Source organism: Tinamus guttatus, unplaced genomic scaffold (assembly GCF_059628265.1).
Source record: "Tinamus guttatus ecotype Peru unplaced genomic scaffold, ASM5962826v1 Tinamus_guttatus_pri_ptg000995l, whole genome shotgun sequence".
Lineage (NCBI taxonomy): Eukaryota > Metazoa > Chordata > Aves > Tinamiformes > Tinamidae > Tinamus > Tinamus guttatus.
This window is the reverse complement of record NW_028289529.1, coordinates 13639-37068: the sequence shown is the minus strand read 5'-3', so window position 1 is coordinate 37068 and position 23430 is coordinate 13639. Positions and strand designations below refer to the sequence as shown.

At 41.6% G+C, this 23430-nt stretch overlaps 2 protein-coding genes across 2 annotated transcripts; both read right to left on the bottom strand.

Annotated features, from left to right (window-relative positions):
- Nucleotides 1-2737: 2737 nt before the first annotated feature.
- On the bottom strand, nt 2738-6992 carry LOC104578067 (cyclin-A2). Its single transcript, XM_088538307.1, is given in 7 exon segments — nt 2738-2938; nt 3383-3516; nt 3938-4051; nt 5184-5388; nt 5941-6164; nt 6281-6396; nt 6482-6992. Coding segments are annotated over 7 exon segments (1356 nt in total). The 3' UTR covers nt 2738-2886.
- A 1131-nt stretch (nt 6993-8123) lies between these two features.
- On the bottom strand, nt 8124-23250 carry LOC148590924 (BBSome complex member BBS7-like). The gene is made up of 19 exons (XM_088538301.1): nt 23165-23250; nt 22724-22789; nt 22015-22077; nt 21494-21669; nt 20709-20895; nt 19973-20045; nt 18684-18800; nt 17183-17313; nt 16330-16414; nt 15340-15442; nt 14691-14883; nt 13611-13685; nt 13330-13395; nt 12699-12838; nt 11563-11727; nt 10749-10858; nt 10539-10642; nt 9493-9616; nt 8124-8576 (listed from the first exon to the last, which is right to left on the bottom strand). Exons 1-19 carry the CDS (start codon nt 23198-23200, stop codon nt 8440-8442), a joined length of 2151 nt encoding a protein of 716 aa, XP_088394427.1. The 5' UTR covers nt 23201-23250; the 3' UTR covers nt 8124-8439.
- Nucleotides 23251-23430: the final 180 nt, after the last annotated feature.

The following is a 23430-nucleotide window of genomic DNA, read 5'->3' as shown; positions in this document are numbered from 1 at the left end:
AAATCGTAAACACATGTATATGTACAAGAGCAAAGTAGGATTCTTTTACATGTGACCTCAGTATTTTGTGAAATATGAACAGGAAGGAAGTTGTTATTGCAAATACTATATGTGAGAGTAGGGTTTTAGAACTGGCACAAGGGCAACTTCTTGCTAATTATCAGCTTTAATCAAGGTGTGTCCTTTCCAAAAGGGGCAAACATTGTCTTCCTCCAGGAGCTCAAAGAGTGTATTTTCTTAGTGTCAGTTCTTCTCATTGGAAATGGCCTTTAGGAGTACAGGAATGAGGGAAGATTGAGTTTCACCTTCTTGAGGAAGAAGAGTATTCTTGGCACCTCTTTTGTCTCTCTTTTTACTTAGGGATCCTGTTATTTCCCTACCTAATAGGGCATGCCCTACATCCCTAAGTTGTTTCTTTTGAAAGTAATACAGAAGTTACACTGGATAGACAAAATGGTAGTACAGTGCAGCCTGGGCTTTTCTGTTTTGTTCAAAGCTCCAAGAAATTCTAGAAAGGCCTCCTGCTAACTGTAGAAACTGAAGAGGCTGCTGATCCCTGCAGCAGCAAAACTGTGGGCAGAGCAGGAAGAACAGAGCCAGACGACAGCCAGAATGCTAGCCCAGTGCCAGAGCCTTTCTCAGGCTATAGCAGACCCCATAGGCTGAATGCAAAGCTTAGGGAGCAAGGCAGCATTATCCTCTATGCTATTTTTTTTAACCTATCCTTTATCCAAAGCTGAGCAAGGAGACGTTTCAGTAGTTGTAAAATAAGAGGGCCTAAGCCTTTCACCTGAGTACTGGCATTTTGCTCTTTTCTGGGGAAAGTAATTTGTAAGCTTTAAGTTATTTCTCTTATGTTTGCACTTCTTAGTAATATTTAAAGTTCCCAGTCTATGCCACCAAAAGGAGAAGGCAGGACCCAGCTTCTCAGGAAGAGCTGTGGGCTCTAGGCCTGCAGACAGTGGTCAGGGAACATTTTCATAAGAGCTGCCAAGGTCACCAGCTGCAGTTCCCAGTAGAGCAAGGGCCCACATGTTAATGGATATTCAGACCCACTCCCCTGTAAGGCTAGAGCATTTCCCAAACTAAGCATCAGACATGATAATGTGTAGTTTCAGTCAAACCAAGTTTAGCTTTTCAGTGTCAAGCTATTACAATTGAGCTAATGAAGCTAATGGAGAACAAGGAAGACTAACAAGATACAGTTCATCATTACTCATTAGAAGACACACAACATTTCTGCCAAAGTGCATCCCAAAAGCTCATATCTGCCAAAAGAGAGGGCCTCTGCTGCATACTCTTGTCTTTGCTTCACAAACCAACACCACTAAACTAGAGTTCTGTAAACTGTGTTGTTTTGTGGAGGACTCTGACTACAGACTGAGCAGGGCTGAGCTGGAGTTCAGCAGGCATCGGGGCAGAAGAGCAAGTTTTTAGCTACTCACTTGACACGTGAGTTTTCTCACCAAAATGCGTGCTTAACAGCTCGCTAGAGGGCAGCTGCTGTCCTTTTTTTATAGCCCACATCATTTGTCCCAGAGACAATAGGTATACAATTCTGCTGGTGCTGTTCATGTCTTCAGATAGGCACCCCACTATGCTTACTAACTTCATATTAGAATGGCACAGGTTCAGCAGGGCAGTCCTTGGAGGGATTTAGGAAGGAGTGCCAATTTAGGATGGTAATGCCACCAACTGGCACTGTTTTTAAGGTACCAGCAGGACCACTAACATCAGATGTAAAGATGTTTATTAGCCAACCTGGAAATGGCCCATTTAAAAATCCCCTTCCATACATTCACTGATTTACAGGCAAAGCACAGTAAGGTCAGGACATCACTCCTTTTGTACATGTTGAAGGCGAGTGTCCATTTGATCCAACACTGATTATTTGCCGCTAGCTTGGTAACAGGTATAGGGAAATTCTAAGAAAAATTAAGATGAGCTGGTTACACCTTTGCTGTATGCTGCAGAGGAGCCCTTCCAAAGCGATAGGGATGTGCATAGTGAGGGCCACGCAAAAGGGATCCCTTCCACCCTCCCTCCCTCTTGACAGCACAGCAGCAGATCACTCTGGTGGCAAGACTGAACTGCAGCAAAGTGCCAAGTGAACTAATGAATTTAGTTGGACATTGATGGGCTTTTGGGGCAGATAATGCATTAGTGGGAACTCCATGGCCTTAAATTAGTATCCATTTTAGACTTTGAGCAGAAGGTACCTATGGCAAGTCCATTCTGCACATAGAGGAAGCACCAAGGACAGACTCTCCGGCTAGTTCGAAGCACATGGTCCTTGTAGTAGAGCACTCAGCCTTTAACCTGACAGATCAGGCAGTATATTGCATTTCTACAACCAGGCTCCCAGTATCTAGCACTTCCTAAAGAGTCTCGCACAAATACAATTAAGGAAGGTGTTCTCTTTGTACCTGTGCAGTTCCTTCAAAATTATAGCTGTTAAGCCACATTCTTAGTCTGTGCTAAGCCTCAGTTTAAACTAGACAGTAGAAAAAATGCTACAAATACTGTTATGGAGTCCAAGTCAGTCTCACTTGGAAAAGAGCAAAGCCCTATTTTAATGCCCTGCTGTTTTTACTGTTTATAATTAGATAAGCAATCTCAGACATGCACTTGGTCTGAATGGTTAATTTTGTGCTTAAAGAGAACATCCTTAAAAAAAACAAAAGTCCAGCTAAATATTTTAACAAGATTGCATGTACAAAAGATTTACATTAAAACCACATAAAACTAACTTCATAATTAAGCTCATCAAAACCTGCATTAATATTCCAAATGATCACATCTAGATTTCTGAACCTTGTTTAAAACTGTACATTATTTTCTTGCAAAGGTAATATACATCTTTTTAAAAGATCAGTCTCTTGATTATTACAATAAGTTTAGTGTCTCTGGCGGATCAATGAGCGATACTCCATGGTACCTAGAGGAGGGGAGGAAAAACACACAGGCTGTAATCTCACTTAAGCGCTGTGTGCTGGAAAGAGCAGCACAGGCACTGCAGCAAAGAGCCTTTTGCTAACAGCAGGGCCAGCAAAAAACTCTGGAGCACGTCAGCCACTCGGGTTTCTAGGAGCATGAGGCAGCCTCCTGACTGCCAATTGCACAAGCATCAGGAAAATCACTGCACTTACCACAGCACAGCTAACGGCCTAGGCAGTGATAGCTGGTCTGTCAGTGAACATGAGCTACTGCTCCACAAAGCACCACATACAAATCTTGGGAGTCTTGTCACTCACAATGTCCATTTGGTTAGTTTAGTCTGACCTAAGACCCATCTCAAGCTGAAACCCCCAGAGCAGCAACTACACAGTAGGATAACTCACACTTAATACTAAATTTATCATACATGTCCACAGATACTTACTTTGTACTCTTGTATTTTTCCCTTATTGACTGTTGCGTGTGTTGTGCTGCTTTGAGGTAGGTCTTGTGTAGGTCCATGAGGCAAGGCTTAATGTTTTCAAGGGTGTAGCCTGTTACTTTGCACAAAGATTCAGGCTGAGAAAAAGAAAAGCAAGAGGAACATTTGGGCACATTTCCCTTGGGCATCAAGCAGTTTAATAACCACTGCTCAGATTTTAGCAGTTCATTAATCCCAAAAACTAGCCTTTAGAGGCACAAACTAGAAATATTCCTCACCTCCAGTGGTCACTGCCTATCACAAGGAGGCTGATAACAGCTTTCAGGGGAATTACAAGAGCAGAGCACATCAGGAGATGCTTCTCCCTTCCCAGAAGGGGTTCCCCCTCCCACCCCTCTCTTTCAGATACCACAGGGACAATCTGTAATAATAAACTCTTGGTGTGGGGGGGCTGTACTTCCAGCAGCCTGAGCCCTAAAAGGAGCCTTGGCCACACAATGCAGAACTGCATAAAATAGTTGTGAAGAGAATTGAAGACTCTGTTTCGGTGCTACATACCCACGTTTGTCCACTGATTGTGTAGCCTGCTAGATGAAATGCTGCAGCAGCAATAACTGATGGCAGGTATTTCAGGTAAGGATCAGCATCTATTAGACTCAGCTCCCCAAGATACTGCAAGAAGACAAAAGAATCATCTACTTTCAAAAGGAAGAATAAAAAAACAGCTTCACTTGGATACAACCTTAAGCTCCAAATCCTGCCCATTAGTGAAACAGCTTTTCCCAGTTAATTCCCTTAGTGAGATGGTCCCACGTTTTTGCTTTCCAGCAAATACTGATACTCTGCTCAAGACAAAGTTGAGACAGGTTAAAGCACTGGACACAGGTGCAGGGAGAAAATGAAAAAAATAAGGCCTGACAAATGGAACTGCCATTTGATTCTGGGTGTCCTTAATAGCAAAAAAAAACTGGAGACTACCCAAGAAACACTCCTCAGAGCATCCACGCTACCCACAGCCTAACACCGCTCGCACGCGCGCTCTGCAGGCAGCACAGGTCTAGCCTTGGAGGCACACAAGGTCCAGGCATGCCTGACCTTTGCCTGGTGAGACTGCTGCTTCCCTTTAGCATCTCCAGCACCTGCCGCACGCCTGGAGTTTATGATAACGTCAGACTAGATCCAGAACAAGTCCGAGATGTTCACTGTTCATACTCTGTTCAAGAAACTAGCTTCTAGACTTGTAGCTTGATAATCGTATCCTTTCCAGACAAACTGAACCCTGGTAGACAAGTCCACCTAGACAAGATACTAGCTATTCAAGGTGCAGGTTTCTGGTAATTGATGACAACTATGCATTGATCCCTATACAATTTTAACATGGAAACTTAAGGAACAATGTGCCTTTTGGCGGGGAGAACACATTAATTTTAGATAGGAAAGTATCAGGGGAAGCAACCAGCCCTGAAACAGACCCAGAATTTATCAGTCTCAGCCTGCTCTGAGCAAGCACTCATGCTTGAGCCAACTCAAATAGCAGACAACAAGGCTGTTTGAGATGCTAAGTAGCCAACAAAAGGGTTGCTCTCCAGAGGCGGAGCAACATCCCAGAGGGACACAAGGGGCACCAGCTGTGCTCCCCAGGCCTCTCCCAAAGAGGGACCTTAGTGATTTAACAGAGGCTGAGACAGGAAAGCCTGCCCTGAAATACCTTGCACCGGTTTTCCATTGGTAGAAGAAAACAGAGCTTGCAAGGTGCACTAATAACTGCCCCGTTACACAGATTCAGCTATTAATTCTTACTTACCATGGATAAGCTCTCAACTTTTGCGCTTGTCTGTTCGTGCAGGAAATACTGGGTAAGGAACTGGTTGATCGTTGGAGCTGCCAAGTCAAATGATAAAACTTTCAAAATTAAGTGCTCCATCCTTAGAACTTGCTTCTTGGTGTAGGTGTCATCTGTGATGTAGACAAACTCTGCGACCTCAGGCGGGTAGATTTCTTCAAACTTTCTGCAGTAAAGAGTAGTTATGAGCAAGTTGTTGCATAGCAGAGGACCAGGTTAAGTGGCAACACTTAATGAAAAGCAGAAAAGTACAAGTTCTGGCTTGTGGAGTAGCTGCATCCTGTTACTCAAGTTTGCTGCCTCCAGTCCCCTAGGTCCTGGATCAGCATAACTTTGAAGTTAGAGACTTAATAGCTTTACTGTTAAGTAATTTGGGACTCAGGAGTTACTGAAGTTCCTGAAAACACAGTAGACTAACAGTTGTGAGCAAGAATTGCTTTGCACATACATCCCCAAATACATCCCAAAAGCTTTTTGCTGCTGCAGCTGCAAATAATGACTCCTCACACTAGGCCTCTCCACAAACATAGCTAGTTCCTTGTTTGCAGCATTCGACCTAAGCTACCAAGCTCTTCAGGGGATAACTACGGCTTCCTACCTAGTGCAAAACCACCCCAGTCAGTCAGATTACACAGAACAGAATGTGAGCACCACAAGAGAAGATTTCCAGACGCACGAGACCAGCAAGTGGAATTTCCCGTTAACCAGCTCCACTTACGATGCAAGCAGCATGGCTGCGGTACCCACGAGCTGGAGCTTTCCTCGCAGGACAGACATGGAAGACAGAAACCTATCAATGTAGTTGACAGCTAAGTGCAGGGTTTCGTTCTGTAGCTTGTATTCCTCGCCGACCTCCACCAGCCAGTCCACAAGAATGGCCCGCATGTTGTTGGTGATGTCGGGCTGCTTCTTCATATAGCCCATTTTGGGCTTGCACTTCACCTGGAGGATGCGCAACACACAAGGTTTAGCTTGTGCAGGGCGGCTGGGGAGGCACTGGCCGCCCTCCTTAGGGGGTGCTGAGCAGCGCAGGGGGCCCTGCCTGGGCGCCCTCCTACCTCCATCTCCCGCAGGTAGCCATGGATGTCGCCCGCGTAGTCGGGCACATTGTTCACGTTGGGGCTCGTCTCCTCGGCCTCGGAGGAGATGGAGATGTCCATGATGCTCGGCGAGTCTGGCGGGAGAGAGCAGTTACCTCAGCAGCCCCGCCGCCAGGCCCGGGGCACCGGGAGCACCGTGCCGGCCCCAGGGGCACTCACCGCAGCTCAGCTCCAAGCTGTTGCTCAGCGGCGCCAGCGGCCGCCGCTCCCCCAGGGCGCTCACAGCCACCCGCAGTCCCAGCGCCGTCGCCTCTTCCTTCTTGGCCGCCGCCTCCTGTTCCTTGTCGGTCGCCGCCACCGCCATCGCTCCGCGCCTTCGCGGCCGCTCGCCATCGGGCTCGTCCACATGGATGGCGAAAGGCGGCTGCGCCCCGCACGGCCGCCCCGCCGCCGCCCGGGCCTCGCTCCGCGCCGCCTGCCGGGGGCGGCATCGTCAGCGCCGGCGCGGCCCGCGCCGCTGACAGGCGCCCTGACAGCTCCCGCCGCGCCAAGATGGCGGCCCCACAGCCCCCCCACCCCCCGCACCCGCACTTGCCTGCGGCGGCGCGGGCCGCACCGCGGGGCCCCGCAGCAGCCCCAGCGCCACGCGGGCGGCGGCGGGCGGCGCCTTGGCGGCGGCAGCAGCAGTGGCGGGCGGGACATTCTCCTGGTTCTCCTGCTCCGCGAACATGATGGCGGCGCCGGGAGCGGGCCGGGCCGCGCGAGCGCTCCCAGGGCCGCCGAGTCTCGCGCCGCGGCGCGGCTCTGGCCCCTCAAGTAGCCCGCGACTATTGAACCAGCCAATGAGCGAGCGCGCGCCGCGCGCGTCACGCGGCCTACGGGCAGCGGCGAGGGCCAAATGGGAGCGCGGCGCGGCGGGGAGAGGGCACGGCCTGGGGCGGAGGGGCGGGGCCTGCAGAGCGGGAGGAAGGCCGCATGCGCAGTGCGCGCCGGGCAGCGGCTGCCGCCTCCCGCGCGGGGAGGCGCCTCGGCTCCCTTCGGCTGCGCTCGGCCCCGCTCGGCTCCGCTCGGGTGCGGCGGGCGGGAAGTGGCGGCGCGCGGGCGGGGGCGGGGCGGGCGCTGCTGAGGGGCGGCGGGAGGGAGGGAGGGGAAACCCCCGTGTGGGCGCGGCGGCCGCCAAGACAGAGCCGCCCAGAGGGGTGGGACCGGGTCTGGCTTCCCCCTTTCGGGGGTCAGTCTCTTCTCCAGAATAACAGGAGGACTGCTAGGACAAGAGGAAATGGCCTCACGTTGCGCCAGGGGAGGTTCAGGTTATTAAGAAGTTCTACATGGCTGCAGGCTGCCGAGGGAAGTGGTGGACGAGAGGCACAGGAACACGGTTTAGGAGGCAGGATGATGATGGGCTGAACCTGATGATCTCGAGCGTCTTTCCCAACCATAATGATTCTTTAACCACTTTTTTACTGTGGTTGCTCAAAACCACACACACATCTCTATCCAAAGAGCATTTACTGTCTCAAGCAATAAAAAAAACAGGCTGAAGAGTACACTGACTTTCACGTAAGGAGAACTGAAGGCTTCTGGGGAATGAGTTAACAAAGAATCACACGAGGAGAAGCACAGGGGACATTTATAAAACACCTCACCCCTTTCAAAAGAACAACGGTGTAAATCTAAATTGCAGAGCTGCTCCTCCCCGCCGTTCCTGCGCACACTCATTACGCAAAGCGGCTGCCAGCGCGGTGCCTGTTAGCACAGCTCACACATCACACATTAAACACCTGATTTTATTTTCTAAGCGTGCTAAGTTCATGAAAATATTTTTTTTCATACATTCCTACAAATGGAAAATATTCCGATTTATAGTCTCTGATACTACTGAAAATACATTTCTGCAAAAGGGATATTCAGTATCTGCTTCTATAGCTTTCGTTAGCTATGAAAAACATTTGTGAATACATAAGCTGTGTGTGCGTTTCACATGTACAATGCTTTAGAGGAACCAAAGTTGACCAGTATTCAATATGGCAATAAATAAGAATAAAATTAAAGTGTAAAAAGAATAGTAAAACTTCCCCCCTTCCCAAATTGATGTATTGGACTTGATAGATGACTGCCTTGGTTAAAAACCAAATAGCTAAAAGGAATCACTGCGTCCTTTCCTTGTCACTTCCAAATCAGGCTGCAGCCTCAAAAAAAGCAATCAGTCCATCTTGATCACAGCCATCCAGAATCTCCAGAAGAAGAGGAACTTTTGTTTTCACATTGGTGCCTTTAAATTTAAATTTATCTATGAAGAGATCTGTGATCATACCTGCAAAAGTAAAGTTCCAAGATTTTTGTCTTGTTTTCAACTATGAGACATCTCTACTAACAATGTTTTAAGCAATTATTTACTTCTAAATAAATTCAAAACACCCTCCCATTATCCCAGATTTCAGCTTAATTCCAAAAGGTGTGTGTATATATATATACTAGCCTTAGAGTTACCCACACCTGAGACACTCAGGAGAAAGGAACATTCCACAGGTAGGAAAGGACAGCTCATTACTAAACCTAGCACCTGAGCTAAAAGCTATATGGGCAGAACCACCAGAAAATGCAACAGAATTTCCTTCACTTAATTAGATCAAAGATTTTCCCTTCACATCCCATGCCTATTTTTATGTTATTGTTTATGTTAAGTCTTTTTACTTTGGCAGAACTTAATCACTCATTCAACTTAGATATATTCATAAATGCCATCTGGAATTGGAATACATTCCTTAATTGTGTTCATAAATACAAGGGTCATCGGAATATAAAAAGCTGCCTATTAAATAGAAGGTACAAAAGTCACTTGCAAATAACCCTGACAATCCCAGCACTGTGCTTCGACAGATAATTTTGGAGTAACTCCGCTAAGGTCTTTCTGAAAGACCTTAGCGGAGTTATTCAAAATTTGTAGAAGCAAAACCAATTTCATCATGTGCTACGTTCTATTGCCTTTTAGCTCTGGAATCCTATGATCAAAAATACTGTGCAACATGGTGTAACAGCCTAGCTGTAAGAGGAGATGGACAGATACACTTAGACACCTCTTTGTCTCCTGAAGCTACTCAAATGTACCCTTGTATCAAATTATTTCAATGCCACGGCTACTGACTTGATAACTATTTCAATCATGTCCAATGTATTTTCTGAATATTAATTTGCATTTAGAAAAAAAAAAGTTGGGTTGATCAACAAACCGTAAAGTCTCTCAAGATGCGCAGGTTGTTTCTTGTATTCCTCAAGTAGCTGATCCGACTCTTCTAAAATGCTACGGTACTTAGGGAGCAAGAAGTCCACATTTCCTTCATGGACTTGTAATTCCTCAAAGACATTTTAAATTGTGAAAATTAAAAGAACGTAAATGTAACAAAAATGCAGCAGGGATTAAACAATGCCTTTCAAAATGACTTGCTAATTCAGAAGTGCCTTTTTCTCTAGGTTTTCTAATACCAGATGTTACCTGTCTCTTCATACGCTAGGTTTCTCAAAAGTCCTCCATATTACAGCTCTGAGCTCCTAGTGCTGCCGGAACAGGTTCAGTGCACAGCTCAGCCTCTACAGCATCCAGCTGCATCGCAAAGCTTTCACCATGCTTTTATAACTGTTACTATCAGATCCAATTAATACAGATCCTTTTATCCTGTACAGAAAGGCTGTTCTATTCTAGACTGAAGGTAATTATGCATTTTGAGTCTTAAGTGCTAACAGCTTTCGTCAATCACCGGATTATTTTATTGCTGCTTAACAAGTTAGATAACAGTGGCACGAAAAAAAGTTAAATGTTTGCTATGCAAAAAAAAAAAATCCCAAGACAAGCACAAAACACCAAGAGCTCCAGCATCATTACCTGTGCACAAATGTAACATGCAATAATGAATTCTCTATTATTTTGTATCTCTCAGGTTTTCCTGTTTTAACTGATAACTAAAATATACAACATATTCTGTGCTCACTAGTAGTGAAGTTTTTCCACTAAGCAGAATTCAGACAAACTAGTTAAGTGCAAGAAGAATCAGCTGCCCATGTCCACTGTTCAATTTAAATACCCTCAACAACCATCAGTGATTCTCCATGTGTTATTTGCTAGTACAAATAGGAGTTTTACTTTAAAATGTGTGTCTCCAACATAACTACTATGTGTGTCTTGGGAACAGAAGAGGTAACATTAAGGCACATATCTGACTTGAGCCATACCTATATTTACTAATACAATCCACACAGAAAGCCTCCAGAGAATACTTACTTTCAAAGCATCTATTAAGTGAACCTTCTTGGCCAGCAGCTGCTGATACTCTAATTTGGGGTGGATAAGCTTTAACGTATACCTCACAGATTCTTCGTTTATGTCTAGTAGGGCATCAAAAAACAGGAACAACAAGCAAATGAATAATACATTTCATTTTAAAAAATATAAAATGAAGTCAAAGACAGTAAAACAGCAAAGAAGGTTTACCGTATGATATATTAAGATTAATCTTCCTTTTAGTAGCCTCTTTGGAAAGCACATCTTTTAGGATGGATATGGTGGATATGTTGTCAGACTTAAAAAGTCCTTCACCTTTTCTATAAAAAGAAGAAACCTTTTAAACAAGCAGGCCAACCTAAAACAGCTGTATGCATTAGATATTTTCCCATTTTAAAATGTAAGACCCATAGTTTAATAATGAAATCAGAAAACAAAGAAACAAACCACCTCTATATTGGTCATAATGATTCTTGTGATTCTATTGTGTGGTTGTATACATCCATGTTACTCCCTCCTCTCCTACTGACAGTGTAATCTCGTCAGGGAACAGAATCTGTTCCAAGAGTTCATAGAAAGCAGTATCTTCAAGCATACACAGATAAAGCCATTTTATCTTACTTGATACACGGCATTAAGGTTACACAAGTAAGATTCTGCATGGCATTCAATATACCAGTTTTTTTTTTAGATTTCTAACACCTGGAAGGCAAACAGGAACGTGAGCTTCATTACCAGAAAGGGGGAAAAACAAACATGTCTCTCCCCAGAAAGGACCTCAACCACTTTCTAGCTGTTAAGGATGATATCATTACTGCGCACGATTCAATCAGGGTAATCTTTAACAGCCCCTTTTAAGCAAAATTTTCCATTATCTCTACTGGGAGTTTTTACTGGAGACAGGAAGTGAGAGGGATGGGGAGGCAAATATTAGCATGTGCATGAGAACAGTCCTCATAGACTAGTCAAAAATAAAACACACAGCCCCAGCAAAGTCCACTCTCCTTCTGTAATTATATTTTACCTGTAAGTACTTTCAAGCTGTGTACCCAGAAAGGTGTTCTGAAAATAAAAGGTGACACTCTCTCCAGCTGGAGTCTTTTCAGGAACTTCGGGCAAGCAAAACACAACCCAGGAATGAATTTCAGCAAAACTGAACTGGCCTTTGAGCATCAGTGTATTCATGGGTCTACGACATTAGGAAAGTAAAAACTTGCCATTAGTTGCTAGGAGTGGCACTATCAGTGCACTGGATATCCCTATGAAAAGGAAAAATAAACACTTAATTCCATGTGATCATCTTGTTTATCATCAGCATCCTGCAAAAAAACAACATAAAAACCACCCTTGGCCAACTCCGGTACCTTGATAAGTAGTAATACACTGCAGATTAGTTTTCTATAACTCAAGACAAAAAGCTATGAGTATGTGCAAATTTTATCTACTAGTAGGTATGACAAAATTGGGTAAGAACCAGTTGGAGGTTTTAGGCATACCTATTTCAAGTTGTTAAGCTTGAAATTTATGATAAAGGTAAATAACTGACAAAAGAAAAAGATACAACTAAAAGCCTCAGAGTCCTTCCACTCTGTGAACCACAGGCAGACAGTATTTACATCAAAACAAGGGAACACCTTGGCACTTCAAGCAAATACTTGATGAATGATTTTTTATCATTAATTCAATCCTTCAGTTTAAATGCCATCAATAGATGGTAATATAAGATACTGATTAAGGGAGAAGTCAAAATTTGGTAAAACAATGAGGGATATGGGGAAAAAAGTCACTCAGGAGCTAAAGTTAGCAAAGGGAAAGAATTACAGCAAAGGGGTTAGGGGGAAGCTGAGGCTGAAACTGAGAAAGACAGTGTCATGAAGGACAGTTTCCTTTCTGTCACACCCTTAGCTCCACGGACACACAGGGCTGCACTACCACACCCTGTCAATAAAATAATATCCAATAATCTGAAAATACAAAGATAAAAATGTCAAAGAAAGCAGGAACCTGCTAAACCTGCCCTTTTTTTTTGTCAGAAAACGCATTAAATGGAACAGCAGCTCAAGTTCTTAAACTGAGCATAATTGCTTAAACTTCTACAGTAAAAACTGTTTCAACTGCACTGCATCAGAAAGAAAAGCATTGATTTTTCTTTGTAAATACCGGTCTTGGTCAACAGAGTGAGTTCTCTGATGAAGTGAAAGTGGTTTAATCTGGTATTGATGAACTTGGCAGGTTTTCGGTTGAATTCTTGGAGTTACATATGCCTGAAGTGTCCCATATTGTCCTTCAATTGATCGAACCTGCATAAATAGAAGCAGAACCCACAAGCGAGAACAGGAAGGAAAAGACGAATTTACCAGAATTCAGAGAATTGGTGGGTGTTCAAAATTTAATAAAGATAATCCGTATTTCAGCAGGACTTTAGTACAAATCCGTATTTCAGCAAGACTACAGTACAGAGTACAGAAAACTGTACAGTATTTACTGCGGTAATAGTTGACCACATCAAGAGAAAGCCTAGACAGAGCTAAATAGTCTCTATGTGTGTTTTGAAGATTATCTTTAGTAATCTTGTTTTCACACATTTTCTCAGTGGTAACCACATAAACAGGGAATATGCAGCAGCAGAAAGGTACTATGTGAGAATAACTTGACTCATCATTTGCTCAGGTTAACCAGTCAATCCAGGAGGAGATGTCTGTATCCCTAGGCAGCACACTGCCACATACCAAAGCAACACACTGCCACATACCATATAATTTCCTGTGGAAAGTATTGTGTGTCATTTTACCTTAAGTTCAAGTCTTGTAGTATTTGCTTGGCATCGGTAGGTTGCAAGAACAAAGTTGCTATTTGGCTGTGAACAATAAAAAACAGTGGAATAATATAAAACAGGTCAAACAAAACAAAAATCACCTAATAAGTAGTTTAACTCCATATATTTAATACTACAAATATATCAATCCAAATTCGGTGTTGTTTTTTTTTTGTTTGATTGTTTGTTTTTATAAAAAGAGTATTAAGCTCTTTCATCATGCAATCTTTAAGTATTATTTCCTTTGTTTCACTTACCTCAGAATCACAGCTGCTAAAACTAACAACAGCAGAATTTTTATCCACATCCAGCAAGTCTATTGGGACATCACTCTGTAGAACATATAAGGAAGGGAAAATAAAAAGTTTTAAATCCTGAGTAGCTTCTAATATATTTATCCTCTAACTCTAATCAATCATTTTTCATAATAGTGAGGCAATACGGTTACTTCATCATTCATAGCAAAGACGTAAAAGCTTAACAGGCATGCAACTTATTTCATAAAGTTTATTTTTCAGAGGAATACGACAATCTCTCTTATGGTGTGTCAAACTCTTGCATGGCTGCGTTAACTAACAAAAAAAAAGTTTTATTGCATTCTCTAGCAACAGAAGGCAATACCAAGCATTACCTCAGAACTTCGATCCTTTTCTTTATACAAAAGCACGCTATACAATAAATTCAGGCCTAGATAAAAAGAATTTGAGTATTCCTTGCTGAGCTAATGAAACTGAAGAAACCACAGAACTTCAAACTTGGTGTGCCTTAACCTTTCTCTGATTAAGTCCTTTTCCATAAAAATATGCAATAGGGAAAAAAAAATCATATAGTAGTTCCCTCCACTCTAATATGGCAAATTTACCTAAACAGAAATTCTTCCTGGTCAAATTTTGCTTCCCAGGCATATCCCAAAAGAAATTTAACTCAGTACTACTATTCTTCTGACTACCAAAGACATTGCAACAGCTGAAATGAATGTTAAGAAGAATAACTAATTAAGAGAGTGTTTATTAGCAGAAATATTTGTCACTAAGAACATAAAAATCCGATACTGAATTTGTTCAGTTGCACAGAAGTGACTCATACCATTCTCCAAGTGAATCTTCCGGTACAGAAGATTACACAACAAGCGTGTAGAACAAGTGCATCAATACCCCAAGGCTGCACATTTCAGCTGCCTAACAATTCAGACAGTTAAGAACAAACACATACTTAGCAGCTTATAGCTTGTCTTTTTAAACAGAAAGTCTCCTCATGCTTTAACTTTTATTTAAATCTCAGTGAAAGCCAAATGCTCTCGAAACAAATGGGTCCGAAAACGAAACAAATGCTCTCACCTGTACCAGGACATTATCTATAGCTGTCTGCACCTCCAAGATGAGGCTGTAGCTGGCATCATCCTTATTTAATGTAAACTTATCATTCACACTGAACGCAGGCACTGATGAAACAGCAGTACTGGACTGAGAAGACTGCTGGTATTTTTCACGTTCCTGGAGTACTTTTATCTGTAAGCTTTCCAGTTCACTCCTAGAAAAGAGAAAACACAAACTCTTCAGAAAAGTTAACTGTAAAAGCTACCTTTGAAATTAAATATTTTACTCGCAAAGTTGTCATATTTCTGATCTTCTGCCCACTGGTTTTCAATCAGACATGACCAGTAAAGTCCTTTTTCACATACATAACTTCACAAAGATAAAATAAAAGCTATGTAATATGAAAATGTAGGTTCTACCAGACTGTGCTTGAAGAAATTTCTAACAGACACTGAAAGGACACGTTCTTCCCTTCAAAAACAAAACATATTTTTAATAATATATGACTATTTCCCTTGTATCATTTAGAAGATTAAAAAGAGAGAAGTGAAGAACTGTATCTTGAAGAAACTGTAAGAAAGACGGCATCAAGACAACATCATCCAAAGACAAGACAGAAGGGACCATGAAATAGCAGGTTATTATTGATTTCTGCTTTGATAAAAATTACCTTAAGGATGAAATCTTGCTTTGCATCTCTTGACTTAATTTTAGCTCTTCACCAGATCCACCTTCTCTATGGATGGTTTCTGTAGTCAGCCCCGTCAGCCACCCTAAATCAATATACAAAGTTTATATTCCAAATAAGCTATAAATAAAAATGTACACCTAGCTTTTACATCTGTGTAGAGTGACTTTAGCTCAGGATTTTGGATAGGGAGAATAAAGCTCTAGTTTTATCCTTCTTTGGAGGATACACTCCAAAAAGGGATGGCTCTAGACATTAAACAGATTTTTATGGGTTGGTAGTCATTCTATATTTACAAATTGAAAAGCATTACTTATCCTTTCTCATAGAGCACTTTAAACAAATAATCCATCTATAGGTATTTTTATCTAAGTGTTTACTATTCAACCCTACTACTTCTGACAGAAGTTTTCCTAATAGCAGCACTGTATTTGAAAACACTAAAGAGCTGTAAATTTATAGCAAACTGCATACCACGTAGTATATATTGAGACAACATGCTGTTGGTTGATGTGAAAAAAACCTTTGTTTTCTTAATGGCATTTACCTTTAAAAAATAGATATACGATTTTATACTGTGATACCTCAGGTATGGTACGTAGACTTAGGTGTTCGGCAGAATTAAAACGGCAAAACTGCATTATTACAAAACGCACCACAAAAGTGGCCAAGTAAACGCTGACTATCTTTTATATTCCTCAGCTACCTACTTCAACAACTAAGAAAGTCAAATAATGGTGCAAGGTTTAAAAAAAAATCCACACAAGTCATACACTGCCAGGCTTCAAATGTAACTTCTGCTGTTCAGAGCAGTATTTTTCTTTTCTACCAAAATTTACCAAAGCCAGCCTTCTGTACCCCACACTGGAGTTTGCCTTTGCAAAGCCAGAGGTGCGCATGTGTTTTTCTTTTACATCTCTATTCCATACCACACCCAGCTTCTATTGAATGAATGAATAAGAGGCAGCTTACCTGAATAGGTGCATGCTAAAATTTCATCATATCCATCTTTTCCTACGCAGCCACCTTGGATTGACACAATGCTCTCTGATAATGCCTTCAAATAAACACATTCAAGGAGAGGGAAATATCACTGGACCCATTTTAGAAGTCTGGTTTCACATTTTTTAGTTTTTTTTTATTTTTTTATTTTTTTTCCTTTTTTCCTTTTCTATTTTTCCATCTTCCTTTTTCCCTGCATCACAAAATACCTACATAGATGCAGAGTATCTAGACACTAAAAGCAAGTAAACTAGCTGATGATGACCAAAGCTAAATCAGGCTGTTTTAATTAATACATTTTGACTCTGCCTTTGCAACATAGAGTAGAAAGAGGTGGCTTGAAGTAAAACACTAATGTACGCACATTTTTCCAGGGATAATCAACAGTCTGATTGAAAGCTAACATAATCCCTATAAAATAAATCCACAATTTTAGAAATTTATAATCAAGCCTAGAAAAATTCTGACAGCTAACATACATTATTTCATATGCAAAAGACAGATTATACGCAAGTTGGGTTTAGTTTCTTCACTCAGGTTTCACCCAGGACAGGGTTCAGTAGTTAGCAGAGACAGGGCATCAATACAGCTGCCACACTATTATGATTTTTACTCAGACTAGGATTATGTCACTTTCTGCTTTTCAAACCTTAGCATAACGCTTTGAAGTTTGTACTGCTAACATTACAGAGAGCAGTAATTTCTTTTAAAAGATGAATGTCATTATAGCTGTAACTTTCAATCTTGTAAAAGCTTCAAATTTTGAAATACAGATTTTTAATTCATTTTGCCAGCAAGAAGAATAAGATGAATATGGACTTACATGATCATATAGAAGAACCGGATCATCCGCACTCTCAAAGTTATAGACTTCTAGCATACCATCATCTCGTCCAATGAGTAATTCTTTAACCCCATCTCCCAAAATATCAAAACTATCAATACATAAGATACCTAATGAAAGGGACAAAGAAAGCACTTGCTTCATCTTTGTTTACGACATATACACAGGCCACATTAAACTACAGAGAAAGAATTCTAGGTCAGTTTTTAAAGTCTTGTAATAGCTATTTCTGGCTGAGCGCATCAGAGAGGGCTGAAGTCTCTGATCTGTAGCCAAATGTCAAAAAAATGCCAAGTGATTTTATGGTAGCCAACACCAAGTCAACACTAAGAGCCCTCTCCAGTGAGCAACACTGCAGGTGAACAGCACTGTATGGATATCCCTTGTATGAAAACCCCAAAACTCACTCCTGAAGGATTTAACCCTGCCATGCCAAACTTCTTCCTAGATGAACTATCTGCCTGTCCACTCTACTATTCTTTGTTTCTGAGAGCATAAACAGAGCTGTAATCAACACACTACTACAAATTCTGAATAATTTGACAGAAATAGGGTTGGGCTTGTGCCAGATCGGGATTAGGTCTATAGTGCTCAATGACATGTTAGTGTGACAACCCATTACCACTGAACCAGGTGGAACCACAGTCTGTGACAACCAGACAGGCAGAAAGAGCTATAGAACGGAGGAAAGGAAAGGAGGGAAGAGGGAGGGAGAGAGAAAGGGTGCATAAGCTTTAGTGTAAGACAACAAGAAAAATCAGATGCAATTTGAGCATTTCAAGTATTGCAAGGGAACAGTATGGCCATACTTAATGCATTTTAAAGTTTAATGTTTTCTTTCGTGGGATAATTAAATTCACATTTAAAAAAAAAGGCATTTCTGGTCCTTTCCTTTTCAATGGAGTAAAGGCTAACACATGCTGCAGAAGCAACAGTATACCAAGACTGAAGTGCAGAAAGCATTCTACTATGTTCACACCACTTAAACCATACTGTGCAGCTTTAAGGAAATCTTTGCACTATCTTCAGAGAAAAACCTTAAGAATGATTTAACATAAAAATAGTCTTGGAGGGAAGATGCAAGCCTTTCCTCTGAAAAGACCTAGGGACTACTGAACATGTGAAAAATTTAGCATTTACACATTCACATTGGCATTTAAAGATAGTCACAAAAAAACATAAATTTCAAGGGATTATATATGAATTTGTATTCTGTTTTAACATTGTCACTTTAAAAATCACACTATAACAACAAAGTTATGCTAAAAGACTGGAAATAGTACGAACAGAAAATCCAAAGCAAGATGAATTGATTAAAATTTAGGAGAAAGAATAAAAGAGAACTTATTCATATTAATATCATACACTGCAATAATTATAATGCAGATCCAAAATATCTATGAATAAGACCTCTTGATTATAATACTTGTAATAATACCTAAAGCTGGAAAACCAGAGATGAGGAGACTGAGACACATACCTCCTCTCTTCTTTTCATTTCCAATTTCCCACTTATGTACAGGACTGGAACCAGTAATCTGGATCAGACCCACTTTACCATCAGAAGTTCCAAACACAACTTCTTCTCCAGAATCACCTAAGCACATAAATTCATCTTAGAATCAATACAATTATATAAGGATTTTAAAAGTATAGCTGTACTCTGCTTCCCAAGAATTTAAAAACCAAACAAAGAATGCTGTGCAACAGAACTGCCAAGCTTCAAAAAAAGAGGCAAATATAATAGTTGCAGTTTTCATGTAATTTCTTCAATGCTCGTATTTTCTTGTGCACAAATATCCTCCTATACTGGAGTTCTGCCTAGCGACCAAGGCATTCATAATCTAGGACTTTAAATTTAGGCAGAGGGGGACTTTGTAGTTGCCTTTACAGAGAGAGAGAGAAAAAAAAAAGTGATTCACTAAGAACATAGATCTAATAGTGAATAATGCATTGAGAGGTAAGCAAAAAAAGTAGTACTTGGCCAAACCAACTGTGAACATTGCTGTCAAATGGTCTAACCAAAACTAAACTAAGCACCAGATTAAGACACCAGAGGGATTTATAGTAGGTTAATACATATTAACAAGAAGGATGATCAAACTATTTTAAGCCTGATCCTTCTTGATCCTTCTGCCACATCCTCAGTGCACAATAACACTACTGAATATTCTCTTCCATGCACGAATGCACACAGCTAAGGATTCCCATTAAGAAAAACTACATGTAAGAGAGAAATCCAAAACCCAAACTAGCTTGAGGTCTCCAGAAGGGTAGTTCATATTTACACATACATGATGAAACCACTTTATATCTCACTGCTGCTGAAAGAAGCTTTCAGTGAAATGTATCATTTAGAATCATCTAAAAAGTTACATATAAGAATTACAGTCAGTGCATAAAAAGCAAAATGGGGGAAGAGTCTCTAGCCTCAAATCTCCACAACCGCCTCACCAGTCTCAAACTAAAGGCACTATAGTGATCCTCCTGCCATCTCTCTCTTTTCATCTTATTATTTTCTCACTTGCCTAAGCAGTATTAATGCTGTAACTCTGACTCAGAAATTGTTTTTGTGTGTTTGTGCGTGTGTGTGTGTGTGGAGAAAAAGGTATCTTTAACTTTGAATTTCTTTTAGTGAGAACAGGCCTTTCATCCCTTTTGCCACATATGAACTTCATCCACTAAAATAACAACTAGATCAACTATAATGTCTTTTCAACTATAATGTCAATAAATGTTCAGTTATATGTATACCACAAATCTTGTTACCTCCATTTCCATTGTTTAGAGCAAGAACAGTAGGTGGTCCAGAAACTTCTACTTCATACAGTAAATCAGATCCCTAAAGACAGAGAAAAATACTTCAAATGATTTTTTTAAAATATTGTAAATAAAAAAAATGGAGTACATGTATACGGGTATCCTTTATTCATAAACATTTATTCATAAACATTTACTCATAAATATTCATCTATTCATAAATAAAACAAAACATTCCAATTTTAAAAGGTCTTAAATTATGTTATTATGTTATTACCATATAAACGTTCCTTTTATGGTAAGATATACTGAGAATTCATCTGCTAGTATGAAGTAATAGTTATATTATTTAAGATGAGACAGAATTACTGTGACAGTAATTTATGATAGAAAGAATTTCCCTATCTACATATAGTTACACACTTAAATCACTTGTGTGAGCAGCTGTAGTTACATGAAAACAAATTATTTATTGTTACAAAAAATGTTAACTACTTACATGTCTAAATTACAAAATTTATTTATAACAGATTTTTATAAATCCTTATTTTGCAAGTTTACTATCATGATTTCAGAAAAACAAAACTTCATTTCCCCCAAAAAAATTAGTTGTATTATTACGGACAATAACACCACCAACTAAGATATAATACACTCAAAACATTTAAAATGTGTTCATTCCCTTAAGAAATACCCAGATTCTATGGCATCCATACACAGAAGAAAAACAAGCAAATATTTTAACCTGTAAAACTCTGAGGACTCTATCCTGACACGCAAGTACAGGTGTAATGCAATTCACTCTCTCTACGGGAAGACAGAGAACATCATTGATTTTATCTCCTGACAGATAGTAGTGCTGGTCTTTGCAGTCACAGTAATGGTTATAGATATAGCTTGCACAGAGGAAGAGATCCGATCCCGAGATATGCCTGAGAAGAAAACACTGCTTGGAGCACTTTGCCAGTACAGTTACAGGGATATTATTTTATCCTGATAATAATGCACAGACTGTGTTACTGCCTGCAGAGCCCACGGCAGATCCCACAGCATTAGCATGCCGTAAGCTATCCATTTCATCAGTTAAAAGAAAAAATGCTTCTTATGCACACTAGAACCATATGATTTATATAGTTCTCAAATTTTATCTCCTGTCTTCATGTCAAATCCTTAGAACACCTCTATAGAAATTTACCTAATGTATATTTGAGAGTATTAATTCTTCTCAAGACTGTTTATGTACAGTTTGTCCCAGGCCTTTTACAACCAAATCAAAGAATAAACAAGCTGATTTTCCACAGAAGGGGTAAAGGAACATCACGCACCATCCTAACCACCCCAGCTCCCATGCAGCGGCCTGGGCACTCTCTATTTGTCACAGGAAGCTCCTTTCTATGGGTCATGCAGCTGTTGTGTGCTAGAGCTGCACGCACACCTACAAACATATATTGCCTTAAGAGGCCTATTTCATAAAAACATAAACTAACTAGTTGCTGTGCATAAAAACAGATACGTAAATAAAATACATACATGGCTTTGATGCTGTCAGTGAGATTAGTTTCAAATGAAAGGAACTGCTTCCCTCTTTTTGTGAAACCTTTAACTTCTGATCCTGTAGCCACAAAAATTTTCTCTTGCGGTGTATTAAGAGCTCCTCCTAACTCCAGCCTTGCAATTTTTTGCCCTGGCAGCGTCTTGAACACTGGCTGTAAAATAGAAAAGGGATTTTAACCATCTCAATAATATTTTTACAGCCACCTTTTCACACAAAGGATGATAAATTTATTTTACTATTTCTGGCAAAACTAATGTTACTACAGACTATAGGCAGATAAAAATAATGCCGTATATTTTTCCATCACAAAGAAATCAACCACTTTTGAGCAAGTCTTTTAAATATAATAATCTAAAAAAAAAAGCTTTATAACATTTATCCTTATTTATCTAAGATAATTTCATCACTGCTAATACTTGTGCAATTTTTTTACTATTATCCCTCTTCCATATTGCACTCCATTCAAAAATACGTATTTAAACGGAAAAATACTTACCACAGCTTCTCCTTTTTTTATGCCGAAACATGTAATCACCCCATCCTGATCTCCAACAACAACCTTCAAAAGTATAGTAGAATATTATACTTTATTCCATTTGCAAATACTTTTTTTTAGAAAAAAATAACACTTTCACTAGATTAGTCATACTTTTCTGTGCTTTGGTAAACATTATGATGACCTATAGTACTTAGCTTATACAGCTGCATGGGATTATGCTTTACAACACTATATAAACTACTATAAATAGCACATTATTGCTTAAGAACAGTTTTGATGTTAAGTGAGAGCCCTTACTACCCTTTCTCTGCTTCTTGTTATAAAGGCCAGAAATCATCAGGTGACACCCCCCAGACAGGCATATTTTCATATTTTGCATTTATTATTTAAAGAAATGCACCACTGATTGTGTTGAGTTTTCCTGAAGAACGTTTTCATCAACTTGAACCTATATTAAAGGTATTTTTTTTAAGAACGCTTTTATTTATATATTTTTTCTAGCAACATAGACAAGACTGCAAGGCCTTCCTTTCAGTTTCTGCAACTCTTTAAATTGCAGCCGTTCAGATTTTTTCTTATGATTTACCAGGTAGAGGAAATCAGAAGTCAATTAACATTATGCTGGTATCATCAGGGCACTCTGCAAACCAGGGAACAAATCAGCAAGAGGCTGCAGAACAAGCTCTCTGCCGCTAACAGCGGGTACCTTCTGCGTCGCCTTGCGTCCCGATGCAGGGAGAAGCCTCATGGTCTTCTGCGCCGTTACTCCCACCTGGGTAAGGACACGTTTGGGGGTTTCACCCCGGGCTGCTCGCAGCAGCGGGGGCAGCAGCTGCCTGCGGAGCCGCAGCTCAGCCCAAGCGACACCGGAGCGCCCGGCCCTGCTGAAACCGCCCCGGCAGCGCCTGCGCTCGGGACTCACCGGCTCCATGGCACCCTGCTACCCCGGCCCGCGTCGCCTCCCACCTCCGCAGAGCGCCGGGCTCCTCACCGCTACGGGCGGTGAGCGCCGCTGGCCCGGTCACGGCGCCTCGGGCCCTCCCGAGCGGCAACGGCTGCGCCATCCTCGCCGGGCGGCGCCGCAGGGCCGAGCTCGCCACCGAGCCGCGCTGCCCTCGGGTAAGGGGGCCTGGTGCCCCGGCGTTACCTGCAGGTAGTCCACGCGGGCCAGGCTCAGCTCCATGGCGAGGAGCGGAGCGGAGCGGCCCGGCCCGGCCCGGCCCGGCCCGGCCCGCCCGCAGCGTCGCCGCACCCCGCGCCCGGCCCCGCTCTCGCCCCCAGCGATCGCGGCGCCCCCGTTTCCGCGGCAACGGGGGCCACGCGGCCCCCAGCTGGCTCCCCATTGGCCACGCGGCAGAGGGGGCGGGCCTGCGGGCGGGGACGCGCCGTGGTTGGTCAGAGCGGCTCCCGCGG

What these genes read in the sequence shown, in the direction of transcription:
- LOC148590924 (XM_088538301.1), bottom strand. Translation starts at nt 23,200, where the DNA reads ATGGAGCTGAGCCTGGCCCGCGTGGACTACCTGCAG. An exon ending in GAGTCCTCAGAGTTTTACAG is followed by an intron (nt 20,046 to 20,708) that starts GTTAAAATATTT and finishes CTCTGTCTTTAG; the next exon opens with GGATCTGATTTACTGTATGA. An exon ending in CAGCTTGAAAGTACTTACAG is followed by an intron (nt 10,859 to 11,562) that starts GTAAAATATAAT and finishes TTCTTTTTATAG; the next exon opens with AAAAGGTGAAGGACTTTTTA.